This window comes from Stenella coeruleoalba (assembly GCF_951394435.1).
Source record: "Stenella coeruleoalba genome assembly, chromosome: 8".
Taxonomy (NCBI): domain Eukaryota; kingdom Metazoa; phylum Chordata; class Mammalia; order Artiodactyla; family Delphinidae; genus Stenella; species Stenella coeruleoalba.
Genome location: NC_137154.1, coordinates 7,296,202 through 7,322,733, shown reverse-complemented (window position 1 = coordinate 7,322,733; position 26,532 = coordinate 7,296,202). Strand labels below are relative to the sequence as shown.

Here is a 26,532-nt window from a genome sequence, read left to right as displayed (position 1 = left end):
TTTATTTTTGGCTGCGTTGGATCTTCGTTGCTGAGCGCGGGCTTTCTCTAGCTGCCGCGGGGGCTACTCGTTGCGGTGCGCGGGCTTCTCATTGTAGTGGCTTCTCTTGTTGTGGAACATGAGCTCCAGGCACATGGGCTTCAGTAGTTGTGGCACGCGGGCTCTAGAGCGCAGGCTCAGTAGCTGTGGCACACGGGCTTAGTTGCTCCGCGGCATGTGGGATCTTCCTGTACCAGGACTTGAGCCCGTGTCCCCTGCATTGGCAGGCGGATTCTTAACCACTGTGCCACCAGGAAGCCCTGAGTCCCTTCTTGATGTTAACGTCATACACCTACGTGTACATCTACATGCATAATTTAAAAAACAAAATCACACCATGTGTACTGTCAAAGTATAATTTTCAGAAAGTTAAAAATATGATCTCTAAATAAAGAATAAACATGTAACTAAGATGTCTTAACTCATCGGTGAAGGGTTCCCCCTCAGTAAGGTAGGAATGCGTCTTGAGGAGCTGGATATGGATAGGCATTTAAAGAGAAATATTAGAACATGATTACTAGGTTAGATACAAAATTGGCTGGTGTCCTACAGGGCAAACAAACCAAATTTTGAGGTTATTTTTCCATTGGATATAGATGTTTTGCATCTCTTTGGGACAATATCTAAATAGCAAGATCAAACAAATGTACACTCCTATAGGTAATTAAATAATCCTTGGGTGGGCTTGTGAAACAATGCCCCAGTATGATATTGGAAGGTCATGCTACCGTCTGTATTCCAAATTTTGGATAATTTTTCTTAACAGTATTCTGCAACTTTTTTTTGAAGTTTATAGATTTCTTGGAGTAGATCTACATCTTTCTACTCTTTTTAAAGACTATATTTATTCAGGCTGCGCTGGGGCTTAGTTGCGGTGGGATCTTCGTTGCAGCATGTTTAGTTTCGGCACGTGGGATCTTTAGTTGTGGCATGCGGACTTCTTAGTTGCGGCATGAGAACTCTTAGTTGCAGCAGACATGTGGGATCTAGTTCCCTGACCAAGGATCGAACCCGGGCCCCCTGCATTGGGAGCGCAGAGTCCCACCCACTGGACCAACCAGGGAAGCCCCTAAATCTTTATATTCTTTTCTTCATTTTTCTTAAGATTATAGCTTGATAAGCTTAAATCTTCATGTATATTTTTTATACAGCCTCTGAGTATCCCATAGAGTCAGGGGTCAGCAAACTTCTGTGAAAAACAAGATGGTAAATGTTACAGGTTTTGCCAGCCGTACATCTCTGTTGCAATGACTCAACTCTGCTGTTGTAGTTAAAAGTAGGCATAGGGCTTCCCTGGTGGTGCAGTGGTTAAGAATCTGCCTGCCAATGCAGGGGACGTGTTTGAGCCCTGGTCTGGGAAGATCCCACATGCCGCGGAGCAACTACGCCCGTGTGCCACAACTACTGAGTGTGCACTCTAGAGCCCGCAAGCTGCAACTACTGAGCCCGCGTGCCGCAACTACTGGAGCCTGTGTGCCACAACTACGGGAGCCCACGTGCCACAACTACTGAAGCCTGCATGCCTAGAGCCCGTGCTCCACAACAAGAGAAGCCACCGCAATGAGAAGCCCGCGCACCACAATGAAGAGTAGCCCCCGCTCGCCGTAACTAGAGAAAGCCCGCGCGCAGCAACAAAGACCCAAGGCAGCCAAAAATAAATAAATTAAAAAACCAAAAGCAGGCATAGATAATATGTAAATGCATGGGCATGGATGTGTTCCCATGGACACTGAAATATGAATTTCATATGATTTTCACATCATGAAATGCCATTTTTTTTCAACCATTTAAAAATGAAAAAAAAAAGCTTACAGGCCATATGAAAACAGGTGGTGGGCTGTGTTTGGCTGGCAGGACCCCTGCCAAAGAATAAAGTGGTTTCCATTCCATCCCTGGCCCCCCCAGCCCATCATAAGTAATGTTTCAAGGACCACACTGACACAGTCTTTTTCTCCTTTTCATCCATTCAAACTCGGCGTGTCTCAGTTTGAACTGCAAGTCTTTCCCTATCTTCAGCTCTTCACCTGGGTGAACAGCTGTACCTTTGTCCCAATCGGAAACCTGAGAATTATCCTCAACATCTCCACCTAACCCCTCCGTCAGCACATCCCATCAGTCACTTAAGATGTGCCAACTGTGTCTTCTAAGCGGCGTATAATAGGAGTTCTCAAGTTCAGGTGCACCAGAACTGCTTGACTTAAAAAAAAATAAGCTAGGTCTGAGGGGAGCCCAGAGTCTTTGCAACACGCCACAAGTAATTCTGAAGGCAATTCTGATGCACGTCAGAGGACCAGGCCTTGAGAAACACTGCGCTAGAGCCACTGTGCAGCACTGTACATGCATTTAATCCTCGCAGCCCCCTTGTGAAATACGTACCCCAATATTAGGAATGGGGGAAACTGAGCTGCTACCCCCGTAACAAGGCAGTGGCAGGATGCCAGACATACCCTCTCTGGCTCCACGGCCCGCGCTCCGTCAACTGCATCTAGGGACATATTCCGCAGCCCCTGTCTGCGGGGGTGCAGGGTTGGAAGCCACGACTCGTCCTCCTTCTGGGAGGACAGCGACTCGACCAGTTCCACAAAATCCTTCCTGCAAAGCTGGGGGAACCCAGGGCTCTGGCGGAACCTCTTCGCTCGGGGGGGGAAAGGTGCGGGGGAACTCCAGTCTCGAAGGACCCAGGGCTGCAGGGGGACGTTTCACCCGAAGGACTGCCTTGTTTCAACAACAACTTTATGGCTCCCGGAAGTACCTCCTCCCTATCCCCTGCCCAGCTTCACTCCTGTGGGCTGCACTTGGAGCCATGGCGGCGGCAACCGCAGGACGTGGCCCGGGCTGTGGACCTGGGGACTCCCCAGAGGGGCCCGAGGCGGAGGCTCCGGAGCGTCGGCGGAAGGCGCACGGGATGCTGAAGCTTTACTACGGCCTCTCGGAGGTGGAGGCGGCGGGGCGCCCCGCGGGGCCGGACCCCTTGGACCCTACAGATCTCAATGGGGCGCACTTCGACCCGGAAGTGTATCTGGACAAGGTGTGTGTATCGGGAGGGGGAACAGGCCCCCGATATATTGCACCCCACATCACGCCTGCGACTTTGTTGCGGGGGGGAGGGTGGGGCGAGGGAAGAGGTGTTCATAAAAGCAGGATGACCCTGGGCCGGGCAATAGGGGCAGAGCTGGAAGATAAGGGGTCGTGGGCAGACTTGGACTGGCCTGAGATGGTGCGAAGTCTGAGGTCTCCTGGGCTGAGGTTCTGATAGACCCGATATAGGGGGCGTGGCCCAGGCGCTGACAGGCGTAGGACTGGGCCTTGGCTGCAGCTGAGTATTTCAAATGCCGACAAACCCCAAATAGGGTCTGACCTGGTAACTCCTGAGCTATGCCACTTATAGGTTCCTTGTCTGAGATTCCTGGCAGGGGTGGGATCAGGGTTTTCTTGCACCAAAAGCCTACCAGTTAGGGGCAAGCCTGGGGGACATGAGTGCCCCCTTGTCCTGGATACTAACCACCTAATTTCCTCCAGCTGCGAAGAGAGTGCCCACTGGCCCAGCTGATGGACAGTGAGACGGACATGGTGCGGCAGATCCGGGCTCTAGACAGCGACATGCAGACCCTGGTCTATGAGAACTACAACAAGTTCATCTCAGCCACAGGTGATTCCTACTGGGGCACACTCCTCACAGTCCCACATCCCCCCGTTTCTCCTATGTTGGGGAAGCCAGTAGAGGATTTAGACAGAGCAGACCCAGATTCTAGTCCTGCCCTGACACTAATGCACTCTCATCTTTCTCGCTCAGAGCTTTCGTGGTTTGATGACTATTGAGGTGATAACTGTTCTCAGAGGGTTGTTTTGAGGACCAAAGGGGAGAAAAGGACAAAATGAAATTTTAAAAAGAAATGAATTTACCTGAAGTACTTAGAATCTCTGACACTAAGGTTGTGTCACTAATCTCTGACACTAACCATGCCTAAGTAATGGTTAGTTTCTCTCATTAGTGGTAGCTTTCTTCTCTGGTTCAGGTCTTTCTCGAGAATGGGCTTATCTCTCTTTCATTCTCTCTTTTTTTTTCTTTCTTTTCTTCCTTTCTCTCTCTCCTTCTTTCCTTCCTTCCTTCCTCTTTCCCCTTTTCCCTTTCTCTCTTTTTAAATGAAGCAGAGAGAGAAAATGTATGACATTAAGGGACAAACATCATATAAAGGGTTTTTTTTTTCCCTTCTGTCCCCTTTATTCTCTGTTCAAGATGGTACTAGGCAATGTTCAGTATCATCCACACTAGCTTTTGTCCTGTGTTGGTGAAATGCACTGTTCAGATTTTTGGGACCCACATGTACTTAGTCCTAGAGGCAGATCCTGCAGGTCTACCTGCAGTCTATGGGAATGTCTGTCCTCTGAGTGAGATGAACAGAAGAATGGGGTGACCTGACTGTTGTTTTAAAAGGATCCCTCTGTCCACTTGTTGAGAGTGGACTATAGGGAGGCAAGGATGGCAGAGACACCCATTAGGAGGCTATTATAACAGTCCAGGCAAGATGCTGGTTGTATGGACCAGGGTGGTAACCATGGAAAAGTAGAATGGCTCAAGATTCTTAAAAATTTGTTAGTTGAGGGATCTGGAATTCAGAGAAGGCTGGCACTTGAGGTACATGGAACAAGATGATCTCTCCTGGGGGGAGTGTACAGAGAGAAGAGGTCTGAGGACTGAAGCCTGGTGCATCCTAACATTCAGAAGTCATGAAAAGAAGGAAAATCTCACAAATCTTCTTTCTCAAAGAAACAAACATTTGGGAATGTTTGAGAACGACCCAGACCATGGCTGTCTTAGAAGATAACGAAGAAGGCATTCCAAGAAATGGAACTGATAAGCTTGACCAATACATTAGCTCATGGAGTGCTCATCAGTGGTGCAAGAGAGGGAAGAACTGCAGAAGCAAAGTCCTCAGGAAAGAGGGAGGGGATTGAGCAGTGCACATTGGAGAGGCTGGCCTTAACAGGAGGTCAAGAGCTCATCTACTGTAGCAGGAGGGAAAGCAGACTGTGGGCAGAGCCAGTCAGGTGGATAGGTGTGGTAGAGTTTAACTAGACCTTTCAGAACACATTAAGGAATTTTCCATTTATCTAAAGAGTACTTAGCTAATCAAAGTGTTTAGACAAATGAGTGATGTGATGTGTGTTTTGAAAAGATCCCTCTTGTCCCTGGCTACATTGAAAGGAATAGATTGGAGAGGTGGCTGGAGTGAGGCCATTTCAGCAGTCCAGACCAGAGATTCTGGGAGCTAACACCAGGATGATAATGGGGGGGATGGACAGTGATGAGTGAATTGAGAAGTGTTAGGAGGCAACATCGACAGGACATGCTGTTGAGGAGCTTTGGGTGTACAGAATGACCTAAGTTTCAACTTGAACAGTGGATGGTGGATGTGGTGCCCAAGAAACTGCAAGAAGATCAGGTGTAGGAAAAGGAACATAATGAGCTAGGTTTTGTTTTGTTTTGTTTTTTTAAGGGGAGCAAGGCATGAGATAAACCTGGATGAGCCTGTGGGGCCAGATCATGAAGGCCTTTGTAGACAAAATAAGAAGGATTTTGGTCTTAATCATAAGAACTCTAGAGATCCATGTCAGATAATCACAGCATCTCAGTATGGAAGGAAGCTTGAGGGGGTCTAGTCCAATCCATCTCTTCTTTCCTCAGAGTATCTCTAAGGAGTGGCCTTCTGACTCTTGCTAGAAGTGGGGAACCTTTACCTAGTGGTGAGAACTCATAACTCTTTGAAAGAACTTTGAGGCTAAGGGAGCTAGGTTTTGAGGTTTTGGAGCTGTGCATAAGGAGCTAACAAGAAGGCAGATGCATATGTGGCTCTGGAGCTCAGAAGAGAGATCTGAGCTAGAGGAATAAGCCGTGGAGGCAGCTGTGAAGAGGAGGAGAGTTTAAAGGGAAGTGTGGGCAGGGTTGCTTAAGAATGGGATAGAGCCTGAGAAAAGAAGAGAGCCCAGGACAGAGCTTGGAGGAGCGCCTCCGTTTGATGGCCATGGGGAGGAGGAGGGTGAGCCTGTGATGGAGACAGGAGTGGTCATAGAGGGAGAGTGGTGTCAGTATGAATATACATTAATTCAACTGATTCATTCATTTATTCAATCGCTTGTCAAATATTTGCCTGTGTGCCAAGTACTATTCTAGGCACCAGGGATATAGCAGTAAATAAGACAGTTTCTCAGCTGTCACAGAATGTACATTCTAGAGAAAGAGACAGATAATGAAGAAAGAAAATAAGATCAGTTCACTTCAACAAGAGCTCTGTAGAAAATGAAACAGGATAATATATTAGAGAGTGTGTGGTTGGGACTGATATAGAGAGAGTGGCAGAGAAAGACTTTTCTAAAGAGGTCACAGTTAAGGTGAATGACGAAAAGTTGACGATGGGAGGATTTGGGGGCGGAGTGGCCCAGGCTGAGGAAACAACTTGTGCAAAGGCCCTGGAAACTCTACGACCAGAGCAGGGAGAGCAAGAGTGTGGGGGTGAAGGGAGCGGGGTCTGACTGCATAGGATATACAACAGGGGTGGTGAGGTTTTTCTTTTCTTTTCTTTTCTTTTTTAGGTTTTCTGAAAGGACCAAAAAGTAAATATTTTAGGCTTTGTGGGCCATCTGGTTTCTGTCACAACTACTTATCTCTGCCATTATCATGAAAGCAACTACAGACAGTATAAATGAATGAGCATGGCTGTATTCCAGCAAAACTCATTTACAAAAACAGCCCTGGCATCCAGAGTGACGTCAGCAAAAATAGTGGAGTAAGTGCATTTGAAAATATCCCCTCCATGAAAGCAGCCCTGAACTGGCCAGAATGGTTACAATAAGCTTTCTTAGAACTCTGGAAAGTAACCAGAGGTGTGCAGCAATCAGAGGAGCATTTATTCAAGAAAAAGAGCTGAATCATGGTAAAAATAATGAATCCTATGGTATTTTAGCTTGTCCTAGCCCCACCGTTTTCTCTTAGCAGTAGCCTTGAAAAATAGCCCATACCCCTAATACTAGAGGGAGCAGAACAAGGCTGGAGTTCTTTCAAAGCCTCATGCCCAAAGAATTGTCATTATTTAACCTGTCTGGTGGTTTCCTGAAACAGTCTACCCCATAGGTTTGTCTTGACCTGGAGGTCACCCAGTGCTAAAAGTCTCTCACCAGGGCTTCCCTGGAGGCGCAGTGGTTGAGAGTCCACCTGCCGATGCAGGGGACACGGGTTCGTGCCCCGGTCCGGGAAGATCCCACATGCCGCAGAGCGGCTATGCCCGTGAGCCATGGCCGCTGAGCCTGCGCGTTGGAGCCTGTGCTCCATAATGGGAGAGGCCGCAACAGTGAGAGGCCCGCGTACCGCAAAAAAATTTTAAAAAAGTCTCTCACCAGAGTTGTTTGTCAAAAACAATTACAGGCAAATGGTGTGTCTGTCTGAAGTGATAGATAACACTTGGGCAAACAATAGTACCAACCCAAACGCTTAAAAGGAAAAGCTGAGGAATGAGATGTCCCTAGGGGCTTTGACAAGCTCTGACACATTATTAGGAATCTTGAAGGCCACAAATGTGTACAGTAGTACACATACTTAGAAAGACCTGAGAGACTTCCCTGGTGGCGCAGTGGTTAAGAATCTGCCTGCCAATGCAGGAGTCACAGGTTCGAGCCCTGATCCAGGAAGATCCCACATGCCACAGAGCAACTAAGCCTGTGTGCCACAACTACTGAGCCTGCGCTCTAGAGCCCATGAGCCACAACTACTGAGCCCATGTGCCACCACTACTGAAGCCCATATGCCTAGAGCCCATGCTCCCAACGAGAAAAGCCACCACAATGAGAAGCCTGTGTACTACAACGAAGAGTAGCCCCCGCTCACCACAACCAGAGAAAAGCCCGCATACAGCAACGAAGACCCAATGCAGCCAAAAATAAAATAAAATAAATTAATTAAAAAAAAAATCCACCTGCCAGTGCAGGGGACACGGGTTCAAGCCCTGGTCTGGGAAGATCCCACATGCTGCAGAGCAGCTAAGCCCATGTGCCCCAACTACTGAGCCTGTGCTCTAGAGCCTGCGAGCCACAGCTACTGCACACCCTGAAGCCTGTGCTCAGCAACAAAGAGAAGCCACCGCAATGAGAAGCCCGTACACCACAACAAAGAGTAGCTCCCGCTCGCTGCAACTAGAGAAGGCCTGTGCGCAGCAATGAAGACCCAACACAGCCAAAAATAAATAAATAAATAAATTAAATAAATGTATTAAAAAAAAAAAGGAAAGAAAGAAAGACCTGAGAACGTCCTAAGCTCTCACTTCTGGCTTACTTCAGGCTCAGTGCAAGCAGGAAGTGAAGGTTAAGTGAGAGTTGTAAACCTCCTGGCTGAGTGTTTAAGGTATGCCCCAACACACACACACACACACACACACACACACACACACACACACACACACACACAGCCCCTCAGTAAATACTAGGAGATTTATTAGTTCTAGATATTTAAGGAGATCCTTGTCCAGTCATTAGCTAATCACTAAGCTAACCAAGTAAAGGTTTCAGTGGCTATACACAGCAAAGAATACAAACTTTACAGAGTTGGTTCAGAAACAAATTAGTACAGGTTTAGTAACTCTGAAAAATAATTAAACAAACAATAGCAACAAGGAGCAACAACAAACCCTGGGGAGGAGAGAGGATCTGATTTCTAGAGTTGCCATGTTATATCAATATTATCTAACATGTCTGTTTTTTCAATAAAAATTGATGAGGCATGCAAATAAAGTAGAAAGTTGGACCCATACACAAGAAAAAGCAGTAGAACCTGTCCCTGAAGAAGCCCAGAAGTTGAATTTACTACGTAAATATTTAAATCCACTATTTTAAATATGTTCAGAGACCTACAGGAAGCTGTATCTAAAGAACTAAAGGAAGGCATAAGAATGTTTCACCAAATACAGAATATCAAAGAGAAGAAATTATTTAACAAAAGAACCAACTAGAAATGATGAAGTACCACAATGAAAATGAAAAATTCACTAGAGGGTCTCCATAACAGATGTGAACAAGCAGAGAAAGAATCAGCAAACTTCAAGATAGGTCAGTTGAAATTATTCAGTATGAGGAATAGAAAGAAAAAAGGATGAAGAAAATTGAACAGAGCCTTAGAGACATGTGAGACACCAAGTGTACCCACATATGCCTAATGGGAAGAGTGAGAGGAGAGAGAAAGTAGCAGAGGAATATATGAAGAAATAATGGCCCAAACCTACCCAAATTTACTGAAAAACATTAATCTACACATCCAAGAAGCACAACAAACTCCAAGTGGGATAAATGCAGGGAGATTCACACCTAGGCATATCACAGTGAAACTGCTAAAAAAAAAAGAGAGAGAAACTTGAAAGCATCAAGAGAAAAGTGACTCATCACATACAAGTGATACTCAATAAGATTAACAGCTGATTTCTGGTCAGAAACCATGGAGGTCAGAAGGCAGTGGATTCACATTTCAAAGTGCTGAATGAAACAAATGTCAACAAAGAATTATATACCCAGTAAAAATATCCTGTAAAAAAGAAAGAGAGGGACTTCCTTGGTGGCACAGTGGATAAGACTCCGCGCTCCCAATGCAGGGGGCCCGGGTTCGATCCCTGGTCAGGGAACTAGATCCCACATGCATGCCGCAACTAAATTTGCATGCCACAACTAAGGAGCTCACGTGCCTCAACAAAGGAGCTGGTGAGCCGCAACTAAAGAAGCCCTGGAACTGCAACTAAGGAGCCCACCTGCCGCAACTAAGGAGCCCACATGCTGCAACTAAGACCCGGTGCAACTAACTAACAATAAATAAATATTTTTTAAAAAAAGAAAGAAATTAAGACATTCGCAGATAAGTAAAAACTGAGTTCATTATTAGTAGATCTTTACAAGTAAAACTAATTTATTAATAGTTATATATAATAGCAAGTTTAACTGGTTAATACTAGACAATATTTATTGAGTGTTTAATATAAAACTACACTGATTGAACTGCTTACATATATTAATTAATTTAATTCTTACACATCTATGAAGTAGTTAACTATATCTCCATTTTACAGATAGGGAAACTGAGGTAATGAGATGCTAAATAACTTGGTCAAAATCTTATAGATAAGACATAATGTTTAATGCCTTGTTTCAAACGCAAAACAAGTCCAAAAATAACTTTAAAAAATCAGATTTTTTTGTTCTAGTACCTGTAGAAGGAACTGCATTTCTATAAAAGACAAACATTATGCATAAAAAATAAATCCCTAAATGAATAAGTTTTATGTTAGACTGTTGTTTAACAAGTGAAAAATAAAATGATGACAATCAGAGAGTAGACAAATAGACTAAAAAAAAATACTGCCATAAAGGAGAAATAATAATTCAAGAAAATCTAGTAACCTGGGACCACTTGGTGTAGGAACCAGCAGCTCTGTCAACATCTGCAGTCACTGGCAAATCATTATCTTTGCAAAAAGTTTATAAAGTTTATCCAGAGTCAAGAAAACAGTCTAAATTACATCCACAATATTACATTTAAGAAAATAGAGGCAAGGTTTATATATTCAAAACATATTTAATGAAAACCCCTGCCACTCACTTCCTACAGGGGAAAAAAATCCTTAGTATTTGTGTGAGTGTCCTGTGGTTGCTATAACAAACTGTCACAATTTTGGTGACTTAAAATAACAGAAATTTTAAGAAAATAACAGAAATTATGGTCTCATAGTTCTGGAGGCCAGAAGCTCAAAATCAAGTTGTCAGCAGGGCTGCACTCCCTTCAAAGGCTCTAGGGGAGACTCTCTCATGCCTCTTCCAGGTTCTGGTTGACTTAAAACATTTCTTGCAGTTGCACCACTCTAACCTCTGCCTCTGTCTCCACATGGCCTTCTCCTGTGTCTGTGTCTTTATTTCTTTAATGTCAAGTGGCAGTGAGGTGGCTAGATGATAGGTCAGATTTTGCCCTCTAGTCCCATTAGTTGTGGCTGGGAGTGAAGAGGTGGCAGTCGATGACCTTTCTATTGCAAGAGAGAGACTTGTGGATCAGGAATTGGAATATGGCCAGGGCAGGTAACAGTGCTTTGACACCCGCTAGTATTGGAGGGTCTCCTGCTAAGGTGGGGGCCGGCTTTGGCTCACTGTAGGGACAAGGACACTGGCAGTGGCAGTTCTTACTGGCGTGAGCCCTCGTGAAGGCTGCCGTTTTCTCACCCATATCTGGCCCCACATAACAACCTGTAGGCTTCTGTAAATTGAATAGAATTGAGTCCAGAAATAAACCTGTACATCTGTGGTCAGTTAATTTTTTTTATAAGGATGCCACAGTTACTCAACAGGGAGACTAGGTTTTTCAACACATGGTTGGGATACCTGGATAGCCGTATCAAAAGATTGAAATTGGATCCCTACCTCACACGCTATACAAAAATTGACTCAAAATGGATCATAGACCTAAATATAACAGCTAAAACTAAACACTCTTAGAAGAAAACATGGGTGTAAGTCTTCATGTCCTTGGATTAGACAAGAGTTTGTTAGATATGACACTGTGATTTGTGATTTATAATAAGAAATATACATTTGGTCTTTGTGCACCACCCCTGGAATAGCTCCTAACCCCTTGTAATTCCCTATATAAGAGCCTTGTTAACAGTATTTAGTTTTGTTTCCAGTTCCTGAAATAGCTCTAGTGAAATAAAGTGACATGGATGTCTTTTGGTATTTATATAACAAGCCCTTTTCAACCACACCTGAGTTTATGTTAATGAGGTGATATTTGGAAAACTCCTAGATAACCCACGGATGGGGGCAGGTTGCCAGCAGAACCAACCATGTGATTAGAGGGTTGGAACTTTCAGCCCTACCCCCCAGGCCTCCAGGAAGGGGAGAGGGGCTGGGGATTGAATTCAGTCACCAATGGCTCATGGTTTAATCAATTGTGTCTATGTGGTGAAGTCTCCATAAACACCCACAAGGATGGGTTGGTGAACCATGTGGAGGTGTTGGGAAAGTGGCGTGGCCAGAGAGGAAATGGAAACTATACCCCTTCCCACATGCCTTGCCCTATACATCTCTCCCATCTAGCTGTTCCTGAGTTGTTTCCTTTTGTAATAAAACAGTAATCTAGTAAGTAAACTGTTTTCCTGAGTTTGCTGAGCTGCTCTAACAAATTAATTGAACCTGAGGAGGGGGTCATGGGAACCTCCAATTTAGAGCCAATCAGTCAGAATCATAGCTGACAACCTGGACTTGTGATTGAAATCTAAAGTGAGAGAGGATAGTTTTGTGGGACTGAGTCCTTAACCTATGAGATCTGACGCTAACTCCCGGTAGATGGTGTCAGAATTAAGTTAAATCATAGGATGCCCAGCTGATGTCACAGAATTGCTTGATGAGTGGAAAACCCACACATCTGGTGTCAGGTGTGAAGTAGTGTTGAGAGTAGAGACACACAGGAGTGGGTTTTTACTTTATAGACACCAAAAGCACAAGTAATCAAAGGAAAAAAAATTGGATAAATTGAACTTAATCAAAATTAAAATCTTGTGCTTCAAAGGACACTATAGAGAAAGTGAAAGGACAGCTCACAGAATGGGAGAAAATATTTGCAAATCATATAGCTAATAAGGGTCTAATATCCAGAATATGTAAAGAACTTTGATTAAGTCAGCACTAAAAAGACAACCCTGTTTAAAAATGGGCAGGGGCTTCCCTGGTGGCGTAGTTGTTAAGAGTCTGCCTGCCAGTGCAGAGGACATGGGTTCAAGCCCTGGTCCGGGGAGATCCCACATGCTGCGGAGCAACTAAGCCTGTGCACCACAACTACCGAGCCTGTGCTCTAGAGCCTGCGAGCCACAACTACTGAGCCCACATGCTACAACTACTGAAGCCCACACGCCCAGAGCCTGTGCTTCGCAACAAGAGAAGCCACCGCAGTGAGAAGCCCGTGCACCACAACGAAGAGTAGTCCCCACTCACCGCAACTAGAGAAAGCCTGCACGCAGCAATGAAGAGTCAATGCAGCCGAAAATAAATAAATAAATAAAATAAATTTTTTTAAAAATGGGCAAAAGATTTGAATAGACATTTCTCCAAAGAAGATATACAAATGACCAACGAGCACATGTAGAGGTGCTCAACATCACTGGTTATTAGGGAAATGCAAGTCAAAATCACAATGAGATAACCACTGCACACCCACTAGGTTTTCCAGAAAACGGAATAAAACAAATGTTGGTGAAGATGTGGAGGATTTGGAACCCTCTGCATTCCTGGTGGGAATGCAAAATGGTGTACCCGAAAACAGTTTGGCCATTCTTCAAAAGGCTAAGCATGGAGTTATCATGAGGCCCAGCAGTTCCACTCCTAGGAATATACCGAAGAGAATTGAAAACATATGTTTACAAAAACACATACACAGTTGTTCATAGCAGCGTTATTCATGACAGCCAAAAAGTGAAAGCAGCCCAAATGGCCACCAAGTGATGAATGGAAAACAGGTGTGGCCTATTCCATACAATGAAATATTATTCTGCCATGAAAAAGTATGATGTACTAATACATGCTACAACTTAGATGAGCCTTGAAAACATGCTAAGAGGGAAGAGATATGGGAACATATGTATATGTATAACTGATTCACTTTGTTATAAAGCAGAAACTAACACACCATGGTAAAGCAATTATACCCCAATAAAGATGTTAAAAAAATAAAAAAAAAAGAAAACATGCTAAGTGAAAGAAGCCAGACACAAAAGGCCACATAGTGTATGTAATTCCATTTATTTTATTTTTTTGGTATTATTATTTATTTATTATATTTATTTTTGACTTCGTCGGGTCTTAGTTGTGGCACGCGGGGTTTTTGTTGAGGCGTGCACGATTTTTCGTTATGGCGTGTGGGCTCTTCCTTATGGTGCGTGGGCTTCTCTCTAGTTGTGGTGTGCGAGTTTTCTCTAGTTGTGGCGCACAGGCTCCAGAGCACGTGGGCTCTGTAGTTTGTGGCACGTGGGCTTAGTTGCCCCACGGCATGTGGGATCTTAGTTCCCTGACCAGGGATCGAACCCACCTCCCCTGCATTGTAAGGCAGATCCTTTACCACTGGACCACCAGGGAACTCCCTAATTCCATTTATTTTAAATGTGCAGAATAGGCAAATCCATGGAGACAGAAAATAGGTGAATGGTTGCCAGGGACGGAGGTGAGAGTGAAATAGGGAGTGACTGCTAAGGGATACAAGGTTTCTTTCTGGGGTGATGAAATAAAGAATTGGATAGTAATGTTGGTTGTGCCATCTTGTGCATATAATAAATATACTAAGAACCACTGAATTTTATGCTATGTCCATTATAGCCCAGTTGAAAATCAAAAAGCCAAACCGCTATCAAGCCAGGTTTGACCCGCAGGGTATATAGTTTGCCAACCTTTGGCCTAGACACTGCGTTTGTTTATGTAATAATGCATTTATCTGTTCCAAAATTGGAAAGGTCCCAAAGGTTGTATAGTGAAAAGGCTCTTCCCATTCCTTTCCCCAGGTAAAGACAAAACAATCTTTAATGGTAAACTTTACTGAAGATTAACAGAAAAGTGCACAGGTCATAGTGGCCAGCTCCTGGAATTTCACAAATGGAACACCTCTGTGCAGTCAGCACCCCGGTCAATCAACAGCATGACCAACAAGGCCCCCTCCAGCCTCCTACCAATTACCACCCACTCCTCCCAAGGAGAGTTTGCTCTAGTTGCAAACTACTTATCTTAGCAAGCCTGAAAGAGTTCGGGGATGTACAGTGTAGTCTTTATTACTCAGTGGTGTGGATGGTTTTTTGTTTTGCCGTGGTGCAACTTTTATTTCCATTTAAATGGCTCTGTGGCTGTGCATTCAACAGCAATGCCACCAGTACTAGGTTTTCTTTTATTCTGTTTTAATGACAACTTAGTTTTTGGATTTTTTTTTCCCTTTGAAAGTCAGATTCAAGTTTCCTTTCTGATGTAGTACCTAAATGTCACGGTCCCAAACACCCACTCCAAAACGAATCGGCTCCTCTGATGGTAGCATTTGACAGCCCTGGAAGGAGGTTGTGTCATAGGTTAAATGGTTTGTAAGCAAAAACAAGAATTCACTGGGGGAAGACGAAACGCCTCATGAACTTCCAAGCCTCTTCATGATCGTCAGCCCGTGAGCCTTCTGGTACCTGAGCTTCCATCTTTTGCCTTTGCTCTGGTTTTATTCAGTTGGTTTTTTTTGTTTTGTTTTTTTGGCTGCATTGGGTCTTCGTTGCTGCGCCTGGGCTTTCTCTAGTTGGCCGCAAGTGGGGGCTACTCTTCGTTGCGGTGTCTGGGCTTCTCATTGCGGTGGCTTCTCTTGCTGTGGAGCATGGGCTGTAGGCGCACGGGCTTCAGTAGTTGTGGCTTGACAGCTGTTGAGCACAGGCTCAGTAGTTGTGGCGCACGGGCTTAGTTGCTCCAAGGCATGTGGGATCTTCCCGGACCAGGGATCGAACCTGTATTCCCTGCGTTGGCAGGCAGATTGTTAACCACTGCGCCACGAGGAAAGTCCCTTTCATTCAGTTTTTAACTGCACGGCACTGTCTGTGCTATGTCCATTAATTTATTATTTGTGAATTGGCAACAGTCACCATTTTCCAAAAAATATAAGTAACTCCAACCAGTAGCCCCAAAGAGTAGTACAGATGTTTCATATTATGGGACTTTATTTTTTTAGTTACCTTCCTCTCTGTGGAATCTAAGAAGGGTGAATGGTCTTGTCCCACAGACTGTGTTGCTAACATGAGAAGTTCATTTTGTGATTCTTGGTCTATCTCTTCGTGTAACTTTTTTAAAAATCTCTTAATTGTTCTGTAGGTGTTAGCTCTGTGAGTTCTTGTGCATTTTTTTTGTTTGATTTTCTCCAGCTATTTTTTCCCTGCATATTTTGTGTCTGTCTGTTCCTTTTTATTGTCATTGTCATTGATGTTTTTCTCCTCACTTTGCCCAAGCTGGGTTGCTGCCCCAATCCTGCTCAGAGAACATTCCCACAGTCCAGGAGCCACACACAGGCCAGGTGTGGGTGTGCGAAGGCTCACAAGTGACTGCTGTTAGATATTGCCATATTCTTTTCCGTAGAAAATGACCTGTTTGCACAACCACCAGCAAATAGGAGAACAGCTCTTTCCATACACCCTGGCCAACACTAAGTTACTAAAATTTTCAGTCTTTGACAATCTGAAAAGTAGTATCTCTGTAGTTTTTTTAAATAAGATTATTTTTTTACATATTTATTTATTTGGTTGCACCAGGTCTTAGTTGCTGCACGTGGGCTCCTTAGTTGCGGCAGGCAGTCTCCTTAGTTGCAGCTCATCAGCTCCTTAGTTGCGGCACATGGGCTTCTTAGTTGTGGCATGTGAACTCTTAGTTGCGGCATGCATTGTGGGATCTAGTTCCCTGATGAGGAATCGAACCTGGGCCCCTTGCATTGGGAGCGCAGAGCCTTATCCACTGTGCCACCAGGGAAGTCCCTCTGTGTAGTTTTAATTTAATTTCTCTCGTGAGGTTGAACATTCTTTGTATGCTTAAGAGCTGTTTGATATGCCTTGTCTGTGATGTCCTTTTCCTATTTTTTTATAGAGTTGTTCTTTCTTCTTTTTCTTTTTGGCCATGCTGGGCAGTTTGCGAGATCTTAGTTCCCCACCCAGGGGTTGAACCCAGGCCCCAGCTGTGAAAGTGCCAAGTCCTGACCACTAGACCTCCAAGGAACTCCTGAGTTGTTCTTTTTCATAATGATTTGTAAGAGTTCTTCACATATTAGGGAAAAGTAGCCCTGTATGGTATGATTTGCAGTTCTTTTAAAGTTCGTTTTGATTTAGCTCATGGTGGTTTTTGTTGATCAAACAATTTTATTAATCTCTTCTTTGATAACTTCTGAGTTTGAGGTGTTTCTAAGCAAGACCTTTTCCATTCCTAATATTATTTTAAAATTCTCCCTGACTTTCTTCATGTACTTTTGTGATTACATTTTAAAATCACATTTAAACTTTGATCCCTCTGCTCTGTGTGTATATAGAAGGTGTGAGGTCTGAGTCCAACTATATATATATATATTTTTTTTTTTTTTGCGGTACGCAGGCCTCTCACTGTTGTGGCCTCTTCCGTTGCGGAGCACAGGCTCCGGACGCGCAGGCCCAGCAGCCATGGCTCACGGGCCCAGCCGCTCCACGGCATGTGGGATCCTCCCGGACTGGGGCACGAACCCGTGTCCCCTGCATCGGCAGGTGGACTCTCAACCACTGCGCCACCAGGGAAGCCCCCAACTATATTTTTATTTTAAATGGCTTTCCAGTTGTCCTAACACTATTTAATAATTCATCTTTTCCCCACTGACTTGAAATGTTACCTTTATCATAATAGTAAATTTCTTTATGTTTCTAGATTTTTGAAAAACCTTCTGTTTTGTTCAATTTATCTCTAATTGTCCATGTACCAGTGCCACACACTTTAAGTTACTGTAGCTATAAAACTGCACGTTTTAAATTCTAGTAAGGCTAGTTCCTTCTTACTCTTTTTCACTTCCAAATTTTAGTTCCCCCTTCTTATTTTTCCACCTGTTCATCAAATTATACTTTTTAAAAAAAAGGAGGGGGGTCTCTTAAAATTTTACTGGATCAAGTTAAATTTCTAGGGAGAATCAACATCTTAGGTTTGGGGGCTTCCTGTCCAAGAATGTGGTATGTCTTCACACTTCTTCAGGCCTTCTAGTATGTTCCTCAGCTTATAAAGGTTTCTTTATGTAAATGTTGAACATTTCTTAAATTTATTTCTAGATATTTTGATCTTTTAAAATTACTATTTAAAATGGGTCATTTTCTACTGTATCTTCTTATTACTATGTGTGAATGTTGTTGCTTAATTCTATAGGTTTTTTATATTAATTTCATGTTCAGTCACCTTACTAATCTCTTATTGTTTGTAGTAGTACTTTCAGTGATTTGTTTTTTAGAGTTTTCAATTTATGCAATTATATCATCTACAAATAGTGATAATTTTACCTCCTTTACAATTTTTGTATCTCTGTAATATATTACCTGAGTCTAATTGTGTTGGCTAGTACCCCAGAACAATGTCAGACAGCAGTGGTGATCATGAACCTCCTTGCCATGTTTCTGATTTTAATGGGAATTGCTTCTAGCATTGCCTCATTAAACATGATGCTGGTGTTTGGAGGCTAGGGAAATATTCAGCTGTTCATATTTTATTGAGAGTTTTTTTTAAAAAATCAAGAATAGCCGTTGAATCGTCTTTCTTTCATCTCTTAATATGGTGAATTATTATCCAGATCCTCTCATATTGAGCCGTCCTTGCATTCCTGAAATAAAAACCATTTGGACATATTTGTCAATTACTCTTTTAATACATTGCTGGATTCTGTTTGTTAATTTATATGTGTATCTCCATTTATTTAATTAATTTAATTAAGGTATCTATGCATCTCAGTTCATAAGATATGAATGTGTCACTTGCATTTTTGAGCTGTTTTTGTCACATTTTTGTATCAGTGTTATGTTTCTTCCACAAAGTTAATGTGAACGCTTTTCTCATTTTCTCTGCTTGAGTACTTCTCACACAGAGCTTTGGAATGAGCTGTCCTTCAGAGCTATGGCAGCACCCCCATGACATCCTCTGGCACCTTTGTGGGGGGGGGAAGGAGAATCTTTCTTTTTTTTTTTTAATTTTTAAATTTTTGGCTGCATTGGGTCTTCATTGCTGCACGCGGGCTTTCTCTAGTTGTGGTGAGCGGGGGCTACTCTGTTGCGGTGCACAGGCTTCTCATTGCGGTGGCTTCTCTTGTTGCAGAGCATGGGCTCTACGCGTGCGGGCTTCAGTAGTTGCAGCATGTGGCCTCAGTAGTTGTGGCTCGCGGTTCTAGAGCACAGGCTCAGTAGCTGTGGCGCACAGGCTTAGTTGCTCCATGGCATCTGGGATCTTTCCAGACCAGGGCTCGAACCCGTTTCCCCTGCATTGGCAGGCAGATTCTTAACCACTGCAACACCAGGGAAGTCCTGGAGAATCTTTCTTTGACAACATTCTCAGTTCTCTCTGTTCATGTATTCTTGCTCTTCTGGAATCCATTTAGGTAAATTCTGTTTTTTTGTAGCAAATTATCCATTTCATCTAGGTTTTCAATTTCTTTACACAGAATTGAGCTAAGTTGTATCTTGTGATTTTTTAAATATCTGTGTATTTGTGATTGTTTCTCCCCTTATTTCTTACTTTGTGTATGTTTTTTTCCCCATTTAAAGATTAGGGTAGCTCACATTTTATATATTTTGTTTTTCATTTTTTTTCAGTGACCCTGACCTTTGATCTATTTATTAGTTCTCCCATTTAAAAAAATAAATTAATTTCTGCTTTTAGCTTTATTAATTCCTGCTTTCTTTTTTATTTTTCTGCTTTCTTTTTCTGGTTTCTTTTGTAGTGCTTTTTCTAACTTCTTGAGTTGAATGTTTATTCTAATTAGTACTATAAGAATTTAGGACTGCTTTCCTGAGAACATTGCTTCAGCTATATCCTATAGGTTCTTATAGTGTTTTGATTGTTGTTATTTTTTACATATACAGAAATTTCAGCTTTGATTTCCTTTTTGATCCAGTAGTTGATAATAATGAGGTTTTCTCTAAATAATGGGATCTCTTTATTTTCTAGTTTTGTTATTAATCTCTAATTTCATTGCATTGTGATCAGGGAATGCTTTCTGTACCATTTAGTTTCTTTTCTTCTGTAAATTTATTGAGATTTTTTGTATGACCTAATATGTGGTAAGGTTTTGGTGTATTTTATGGAATCTTGAAAAGAATAAAAATCAAATAGGTCTTCCATATTAATGATATTATTTAGGACTTCTGTAGCTTCATTTGGTTTTTATCCTTTTGGTCTGTCACGGATTGACAGAAGTGGATTAAAGTCTCCTATAATAGATATGTTTCTGCTTCATCCTCATTGCTTTCATTTATGCATATTGATGGTGAGTTCCAGAGTGGAATTAGGGAAATTAGTTGGGAAATGTTAGTAGTAGTTGGACAAGAGATGATGGTGGCTTGGAAAGAAAATGTTGGAGGTAAACCTTATGCAACTTGCCGGTGGACTGAATGTAAGGTGAAGGAGAGATAAGAATCAAAGATGACTCTTAAGAAATGGCCAGGAGGGCTTCCCTGGTGGCACAGTGGTTAAGAATCCGCCTGCCAATGCAGGGGACACGGGTTCGAGCCCTGGTCCGGGAAGATCCCACATGCCACGGAGCAACTAAGACCACAAGCCACAACTACTGAGCCTGAGCTCTAGAGCCTGTGAGCCACAACTACTGAGCCCGTGTGCCACAACTACTGAGCCTGGAGCCTGTGCTTCGCAACAAGAGAAGCCACCGCAATGAGAGGCCTGCGCACCGCAACCAAGAGTGACCCCCGCTCGCCGCAACTAGAGAAAAGCCCGCGTGCAGCAACGAAGACCCAACCCAACGCAGCCAAAAATAAATTAATAAAATTAATTAATTAAAAAAAACAAGTAAAGAAATAAATGAACAGGAGCCAAAATGGAAAAGGTTAGTGGAGGAACAGGTTTGGGGGAAGTCAAGAATTCTGTTTTGCGTATGGACACCAAGGTGGGAAAGTGGTGGGGAGGGGTGGTGGTGGGATGAACTGGGAGATTGGGATTGACATGTATACACTAATATGTATAAAATAGATAACTAATAAGAACCTGCTGTATAAAAATAAATAAAATAAAATTCAAAAATTTTTTAAAAATTCTGTTTTCAACATATATTTGAGGTGCCTGTTTGCCATGCACATCAGGATATTAAGTAAGTTGTTAGGCAGGGCTTTGGTCAGGACTGGAGGCAGAAATGTCCAAGTCATCACAGCCGTGGGACAGGATGAGACTCCCTCAGGGATCTACTCACTCTGCAGGTTTGGAAGGCGTTGATGTTTGCTTGTATTTTCTCTGTGAAGTGTGAATCAAGGTCACCATTTGAGAGTTGGGGGCATGTACTGGCGTTTTGAGAACTGAGGACAAAATGTTATTTTGGAAAATGGAAACACAAGACTCACTAGAAGGTTTGGAAGGACAGCTGACCAGTGTGCAGTGCTGCTTTGGGACTTAAAGTCCTAACTTGAAAGGGAGGCCAGTTGGTATGATTTTGTGGCTCATTTTCAGCTGTCATTCTTAGGGAGTGGGTTGGTAATTGGGCTTAACCTGTGGTAGGGTTCTGCCGACAAATAACGGGGGCCAGGGGGCAAGAGATGCAAGGGGGCTTGCAAATGGGTGCTGATGCTCGTGGAGGACCACAGATTCTAAGAGGAGTGAGGAAGGAAGTGCAGCCATGAGAGGTATTACAAACAGTGACCAAGTGGTAGGGCCGCTGGGTCTGGAGTTACTGAAAAGGCCAAAGGATTGTTAGGGCGGGGTCAACAGGGTGAATGATCAGAAGGTTGTGAGGCTTGAAGCTAAGGTTTTAGAGGATGCAGTTCTTAGCAAGGGCAGGGAGAGTGTGGCACAGATGAGGCAGATGCAAGAATGGATGGAGTTGAGGAGGTCAGCAAACGGAGAGTCAAGAATGTCCAAAGGCTCATCCTTGTGTACGCTGATGTCCACGAGGAGGTGTGGCCGTGATCTGGAACTGAGGGGCGTGGCAAAGAGGATAGTAGGGATGGCAACAAGAAGGGGTGTAGTTTGATGTCATGGTCTTCAAAGAAGCTGGGGTCTCAAAGAGAGGAGGAGTAGAAGCTATCTAGAAGTGTTAAGGGGCCAGGCCCTGAGGCATCTGGGTTGAAAGGAAGAACAGCCTCCTTAGGCAGGTTTCTGTCAGGACCAAAGGGAAAGAACCCTTCAGGGAAGGTCAACCATGTTCTAGAAGGCAGAGTGAAAGGGTTAGGGAATTCTGGGAAAGAGGTAAGACTGAACTAGTATTTACTGTCTGTCCCATGGCAGGCAGGGTGCTGGGCATGGAGGATGCCCTTGGGAACGAGCAGACAGGTCCCTGCCAAGTGCCCTGGGCCCTCCTTTGGATCTGGGCATCTTCTGAGATCAAGGACTGCGGCTTCATGGGCATCTCGCCACTGCACTGGGGCTAGGGGCACACACGGGGTGTTCAGAAAACGTCTGCTGCACTGACTAATGACACCTCACCCCCATTTATAGTGACCAAGCACCACTGCAGTCCTCCTTTTCAAGCACCTAATCATCAATGTGACCCTCGAGGAGTGAGCTCAGGCGCGTTTGGGAAGGGGGCGGGTGTGTGTGAGGGCATTTGGACTACCTCTCAAGCTGAGTGTTCTGCCTGTGGCCCTAGTCATCTGCCTTTCCCCCTCTTGCGCCCTTGTCCTCCTAGACACTATCCGGAAGATGAAGAACGATTTCCGGAAGATGGAGGATGAGATGGACCGGTTGGCCACCAACATGGCAGTGATCACGGACTTCAGCGCGCGCATCAGCGCCACGCTGCAGGACCGCCACGAGCGCATCACCAAGCTGGCAGGTGCGGCCCGCCCCAGAGCTGGTGCTAAAGTGGGCCACCCCCAGGGAGTTGGGGCTAACACCACCTCCCCCTGTCCCCCAGGGGTCCACGCGCTGCTACGAAAGCTGCAGTTCCTCTTCGAGCTGCCCTCGCGCCTCACCAAGTGCGTGGAGCTGGGCGCCTACGGGCAGGCGGTGCGCTACCAAGGCCGCGCGCGGGCCGTGCTGCAGCAGTACCAGCACCTGCCCTCATTCCGCGCCATCCAGGACGACTGCCAGGTCATCACGGCCCGCCTGGCCCAGCAGCTACGGCAGCGCTTCAGGTGTGGGCTCTGGGCCCTCATGCCACACCCGCTGGTCTCCTGGGTCTGCCCCCGCCCCGAATTCTGTCTTCTTGCCCTTCACCTCCCTCTCCCTTCCCGCAGGGAGGGTGGCTCTGGCGCCCCTGAGCAAGCCGAGTGCGTGGAGCTGCTGCTGGCCCTGGGCGAGCCTGCGGAGGAGCTGTGCGAGGAGTTCCTGGCTCACGGCCGAGCGCGGCTGGAGGAGGAGCTGAGGAGCCTGGAGGCGGAGCTGGGGCCCTCCCCTCCGGCCCCCGACGTGTTAGAATTCACTGACCGCGGCGGCAGCGGCTTCGTCGGGGGCCTCTGCCAGGTGGCGGCGGCCTACCAGGAGCTGTTTGCGGCCCAGGGCCCGGCGGGTGCCGAGAAGCTGGCAGCCTTTGCGCGGGAGCTGGGCAGCCGCTACTTTGCGCTGGTGGAGCGGCGGCTGGCTCAGGAGCAGGGTGGCAGTGACAACTCCCTGCTCGTTAGGGCGCTGGACCGCTTCCACCGGCGCCTGCGGGCGCCCGGGGCCCTGCTGGCCGCTGCCGGGCTGGCAGAGGCCGCCACAGAGATCGTGGAGCGAGTGGCCCGCGAGCGCCTGGGCCAGCACCTGCAGGGCCTGCAGTCGGCCTTCCTGGGCTGCCTGACGGACGTGCGGCAGGCGCTGGCCGCCCCTCGAGTTGCTGGGAAGGAAGGCCCCGGCCTGGCCGAGCTGCTGGCCAACGTGGCCAGCTCCACCCTGAGCCACATTAAGGCCTCGCTGGCCTCTGTGCACCTCTTCACTGCCAAGGAGGTGTCTTTCTCCAACAAGCCCTACTTCCGGGTACGATCTTCCCCTGGGCATCCTTTTTCTTTTTTTCCTTCCTTTTCAGGGCATTCTTTCGTTTATCTTGCATGCAGGTTGGCAGCTACCAGGGCACACAGTCCTCGCCCCAGGCAGTCTGGATGTGGTTTCAGGCTGCCTTGAGAAAGGCTGGCATAGCCTGGAGGGGTGGGGCAGGCTCTGAGGGCATCTGCAAGCAGGGTCCCCAGTGCTGGCTTTGCCCCCCTGCACTCCCTTCCCACAGCAGGGGAGCTGCTCTGGGGTTCTGGAATGCGGGGTGAAACTGTCCCTTGGAGAGAGGCCAGGGCACTTCGAGTCCCAGTAGAAGGTCACTAGCAGCCTCTGCCTGGAAGGTTGGACCTGCTGTGTATCTGGGGCGCTCCTCCTCACAGGGCGAGTTCTGCAGCCAGGGTGTCCGTGAGAGCCTCATCGTGGGCTTCATCCGCTCCATGTGCCAGACAGCTCAGAACTTCTGTGAGAGCCCCGGGGAGAAGGGGGGCGCCACGCCGCCTGCCCTGCTCCTGCTGCTTTCCCGCCTCTGCCTGGACTACGAGACCGCCACCATCTCCTACATCCTCACCCTCACCGACGAACAGTTTCTGGTGCAGGTGAACTGCTAGCTCAGAGCAGGGTGGGGGGAGGTGATGCTAGGAACACAGGAGGCTGGGCAGTGCCCTCATGGTCAGGGCTGCCTGTGCCCAACTCAGCCTGCCCCTTGCCCAGCCTGTGCCCAGCTCCTGGTGGCCAGTGGCTGCAGAGCTGCCCCCAGTACCCACTGCCTGTCTGTCCTCTGCATCCCTGGCTCAGGACCAGTCTCCAGTGACACCCGTGAGCACACTGTGTGCGGAGGCCAGGGAGACGGCACGGCGGCTGCTAACCCACTATGTGAAGGTGCAGGGCCTGGTCATATCGCAGATGCTGCGCAAGAGTGTGGAGACGCGGGACTGGCTCAGTACCCTGGAGCCTCGGAACGTGCGTGCTGTCATGAAGCGGGTGGTGGAGGACACGACAGCTATCGACGTGCAGGTGCTGCCCTGGGCTGGCCAGGGGAACTCTGACGTGGGCTGGGGGTGCTGGGGGAACAGGCCTCTGAGGATCATGACAGGAGGGGCCAGGCAGTGCCTGCATCTACGGCCTTCCTCCTCAGCCATGGTGGCCTCATCACCCGCATTTCAGCTAGGAGGAGGAAGCTGAGGCCCAGAGTCACCCAGGAAATCAGGTCAGGGTTGGCCCTGAAGATTTGGCCTCAGTACCAACTCTTATGTTCCACTCTTGCCCCACTCCACTGGTTCTGTAAATAGTGACTGGGTACCAACTAGGTACAGGCCCTAACTACCCTGTGGTTTTTATAACGGTTGTGATTCTTACAACAAATGAGTGTGTAACTTAGGGCATCCTTGGCCCTTGCCCAAGGCACCTGGTGGGCTGCATGTTCCCCGTGCCCTGGCCTCCTTGCAGTTCCTCCTTCCACCACCAGGTGGGGCTCCTGTATGAGGAGGGTGTTCGCAAGGCCCAGAGCAGCGACTCTAGCAAGAGGACCTTCTCCGTTTACAGCAGCTCTCGGCAGCAGGGCCGTTATGCACCCAGCTACACACCCAGGTCTGGCTGGTCAGGGTAGGCGCAGGGAGGATGGAGAAAGGAGGACCGGGGTGCAGGGGTGGGCTCTGATTGCTTGTCTCCTCCCATTCAGTGCCCCAATGGACACCAACCTCTTGAGCAACATCCAGAAGCTGTTCTCTGAGCGTATTGACGTGTTCAGTCCTGTGGAGTTCAATAAGGTCTGAAGTCCATAGTGACCCTGCCTTCCCAGGGCCCCTTGGGAAGGTTGGCTGAAGCAGCCCCGCACTGGCCCAGGGAGCCCTAGGACTCTGATTCCCCGCCCCCCACCCCGTCTCTGTTTCTGAGAGATGTTTCTAGGAGTGAGTGGTCATCCAGAGCCCCGCCATCACCATCTCATAGCCCTCTGCCCGCGTCTGGGTGATAATCTAGTATACCTCTTGGCCCTCGTCCTTATCCCCACCATAGCCCTGGGTCCTCCCCAGGGATTCCTAGTCACACCATGGGCCCTGCCCCAACCCAGCCCGTGCTCAGGGACCTGATACTCTCCCTCCAACTTAGTAAGCTTTTCCCCTCCCCATATCAGTGCTGACCCCCATCTCTGCCTCAGGTTGCTGGGCCCTCCCCGTCCACTCTCCTCCAGATGATGGGGCCAACCTTGTGTGGTCCCTCCCTCTTACCTGGGTCCTGGGACTTTCCACCCCATCACAGCTACTGGCATTTTGCCATCTCCTTGGCCCCTGCACAGAACGTGGGTGCCCTTCCTCGGGGATCTAGTGCCCCTCCCCAACACCTGCTGTAGTGGGTCTGCATCCCTGTGTCCCTGCGTGCAGGTGTCGGTGCTGACTGGCATCATCAAAATCAGCCTGAAGACACTGCTGGAGTGCGTGCGGCTGCGCACCTTCGGGCGCTTCGGGCTGCAGCAGGTGCAGGTGGACTGCCACTTCCTGCAGCTCTACCTGTGGCGCTTTGTGGCTGATGAGGAGCTTGTGCACCTGCTGCTGGACGAAGTGGTGGCCTCAGCTGCCCTGCGCTGCCCGGACCCAGTGCCCATGGAACCCAGTGTCGTCGAGGTCATCTGTGAGCGTGGCTAGGCCCGGTCACACCAATCCATTCATCCCCTGGTGGCCCGACCTGGTGGCCCGCCCTGGTGGCCCTTCCCCTCGGGGCCTGCCTAATAAAGACGTGTTGTCTCCTGCTCCCTGTCGCCTGCATGGGCGGGGCTTGTGGGGGGAGGGAGGTGGAGCTGTGAGCCTGAGACTACAG

At 46.7% G+C, this 26,532-nt stretch overlaps 1 protein-coding gene across 3 annotated transcripts; it reads left to right on the top strand.

The window, feature by feature from the left end:
* The first annotated feature begins 2,786 nt into the window (after positions 1–2,786).
* On the top strand, positions 2,787–26,459 carry VPS51 (VPS51 subunit of GARP complex). 3 transcript variants are annotated; one of them, XM_079929950.1, is made up of 10 exons: positions 2,787–3,067; positions 3,559–3,688; positions 22,442–22,588; positions 22,670–22,889; positions 22,992–23,709; positions 24,168–24,317; positions 24,517–24,735; positions 25,187–25,308; positions 25,400–25,487; positions 26,100–26,459. In XM_079929950.1, the coding sequence occupies exons 1-10, from the start codon at positions 2,843–2,845 to the stop codon at positions 26,358–26,360; spliced, it is 2,280 nt and encodes a 759-aa protein (XP_079786076.1). In that variant the 5' UTR covers positions 2,787–2,842; the 3' UTR covers positions 26,361–26,459. The 3 variants fall into 3 exon arrangements, with proteins under 3 accessions (XP_079786076.1, XP_079786077.1, XP_079786075.1); XM_079929951.1 differs by having other exon boundaries at positions 24,102–24,317; positions 24,625–24,735; XM_079929949.1 differs by having other exon boundaries at positions 24,102–24,317.
* The last annotated feature ends 73 nt before the right edge of the window (positions 26,460–26,532 follow it).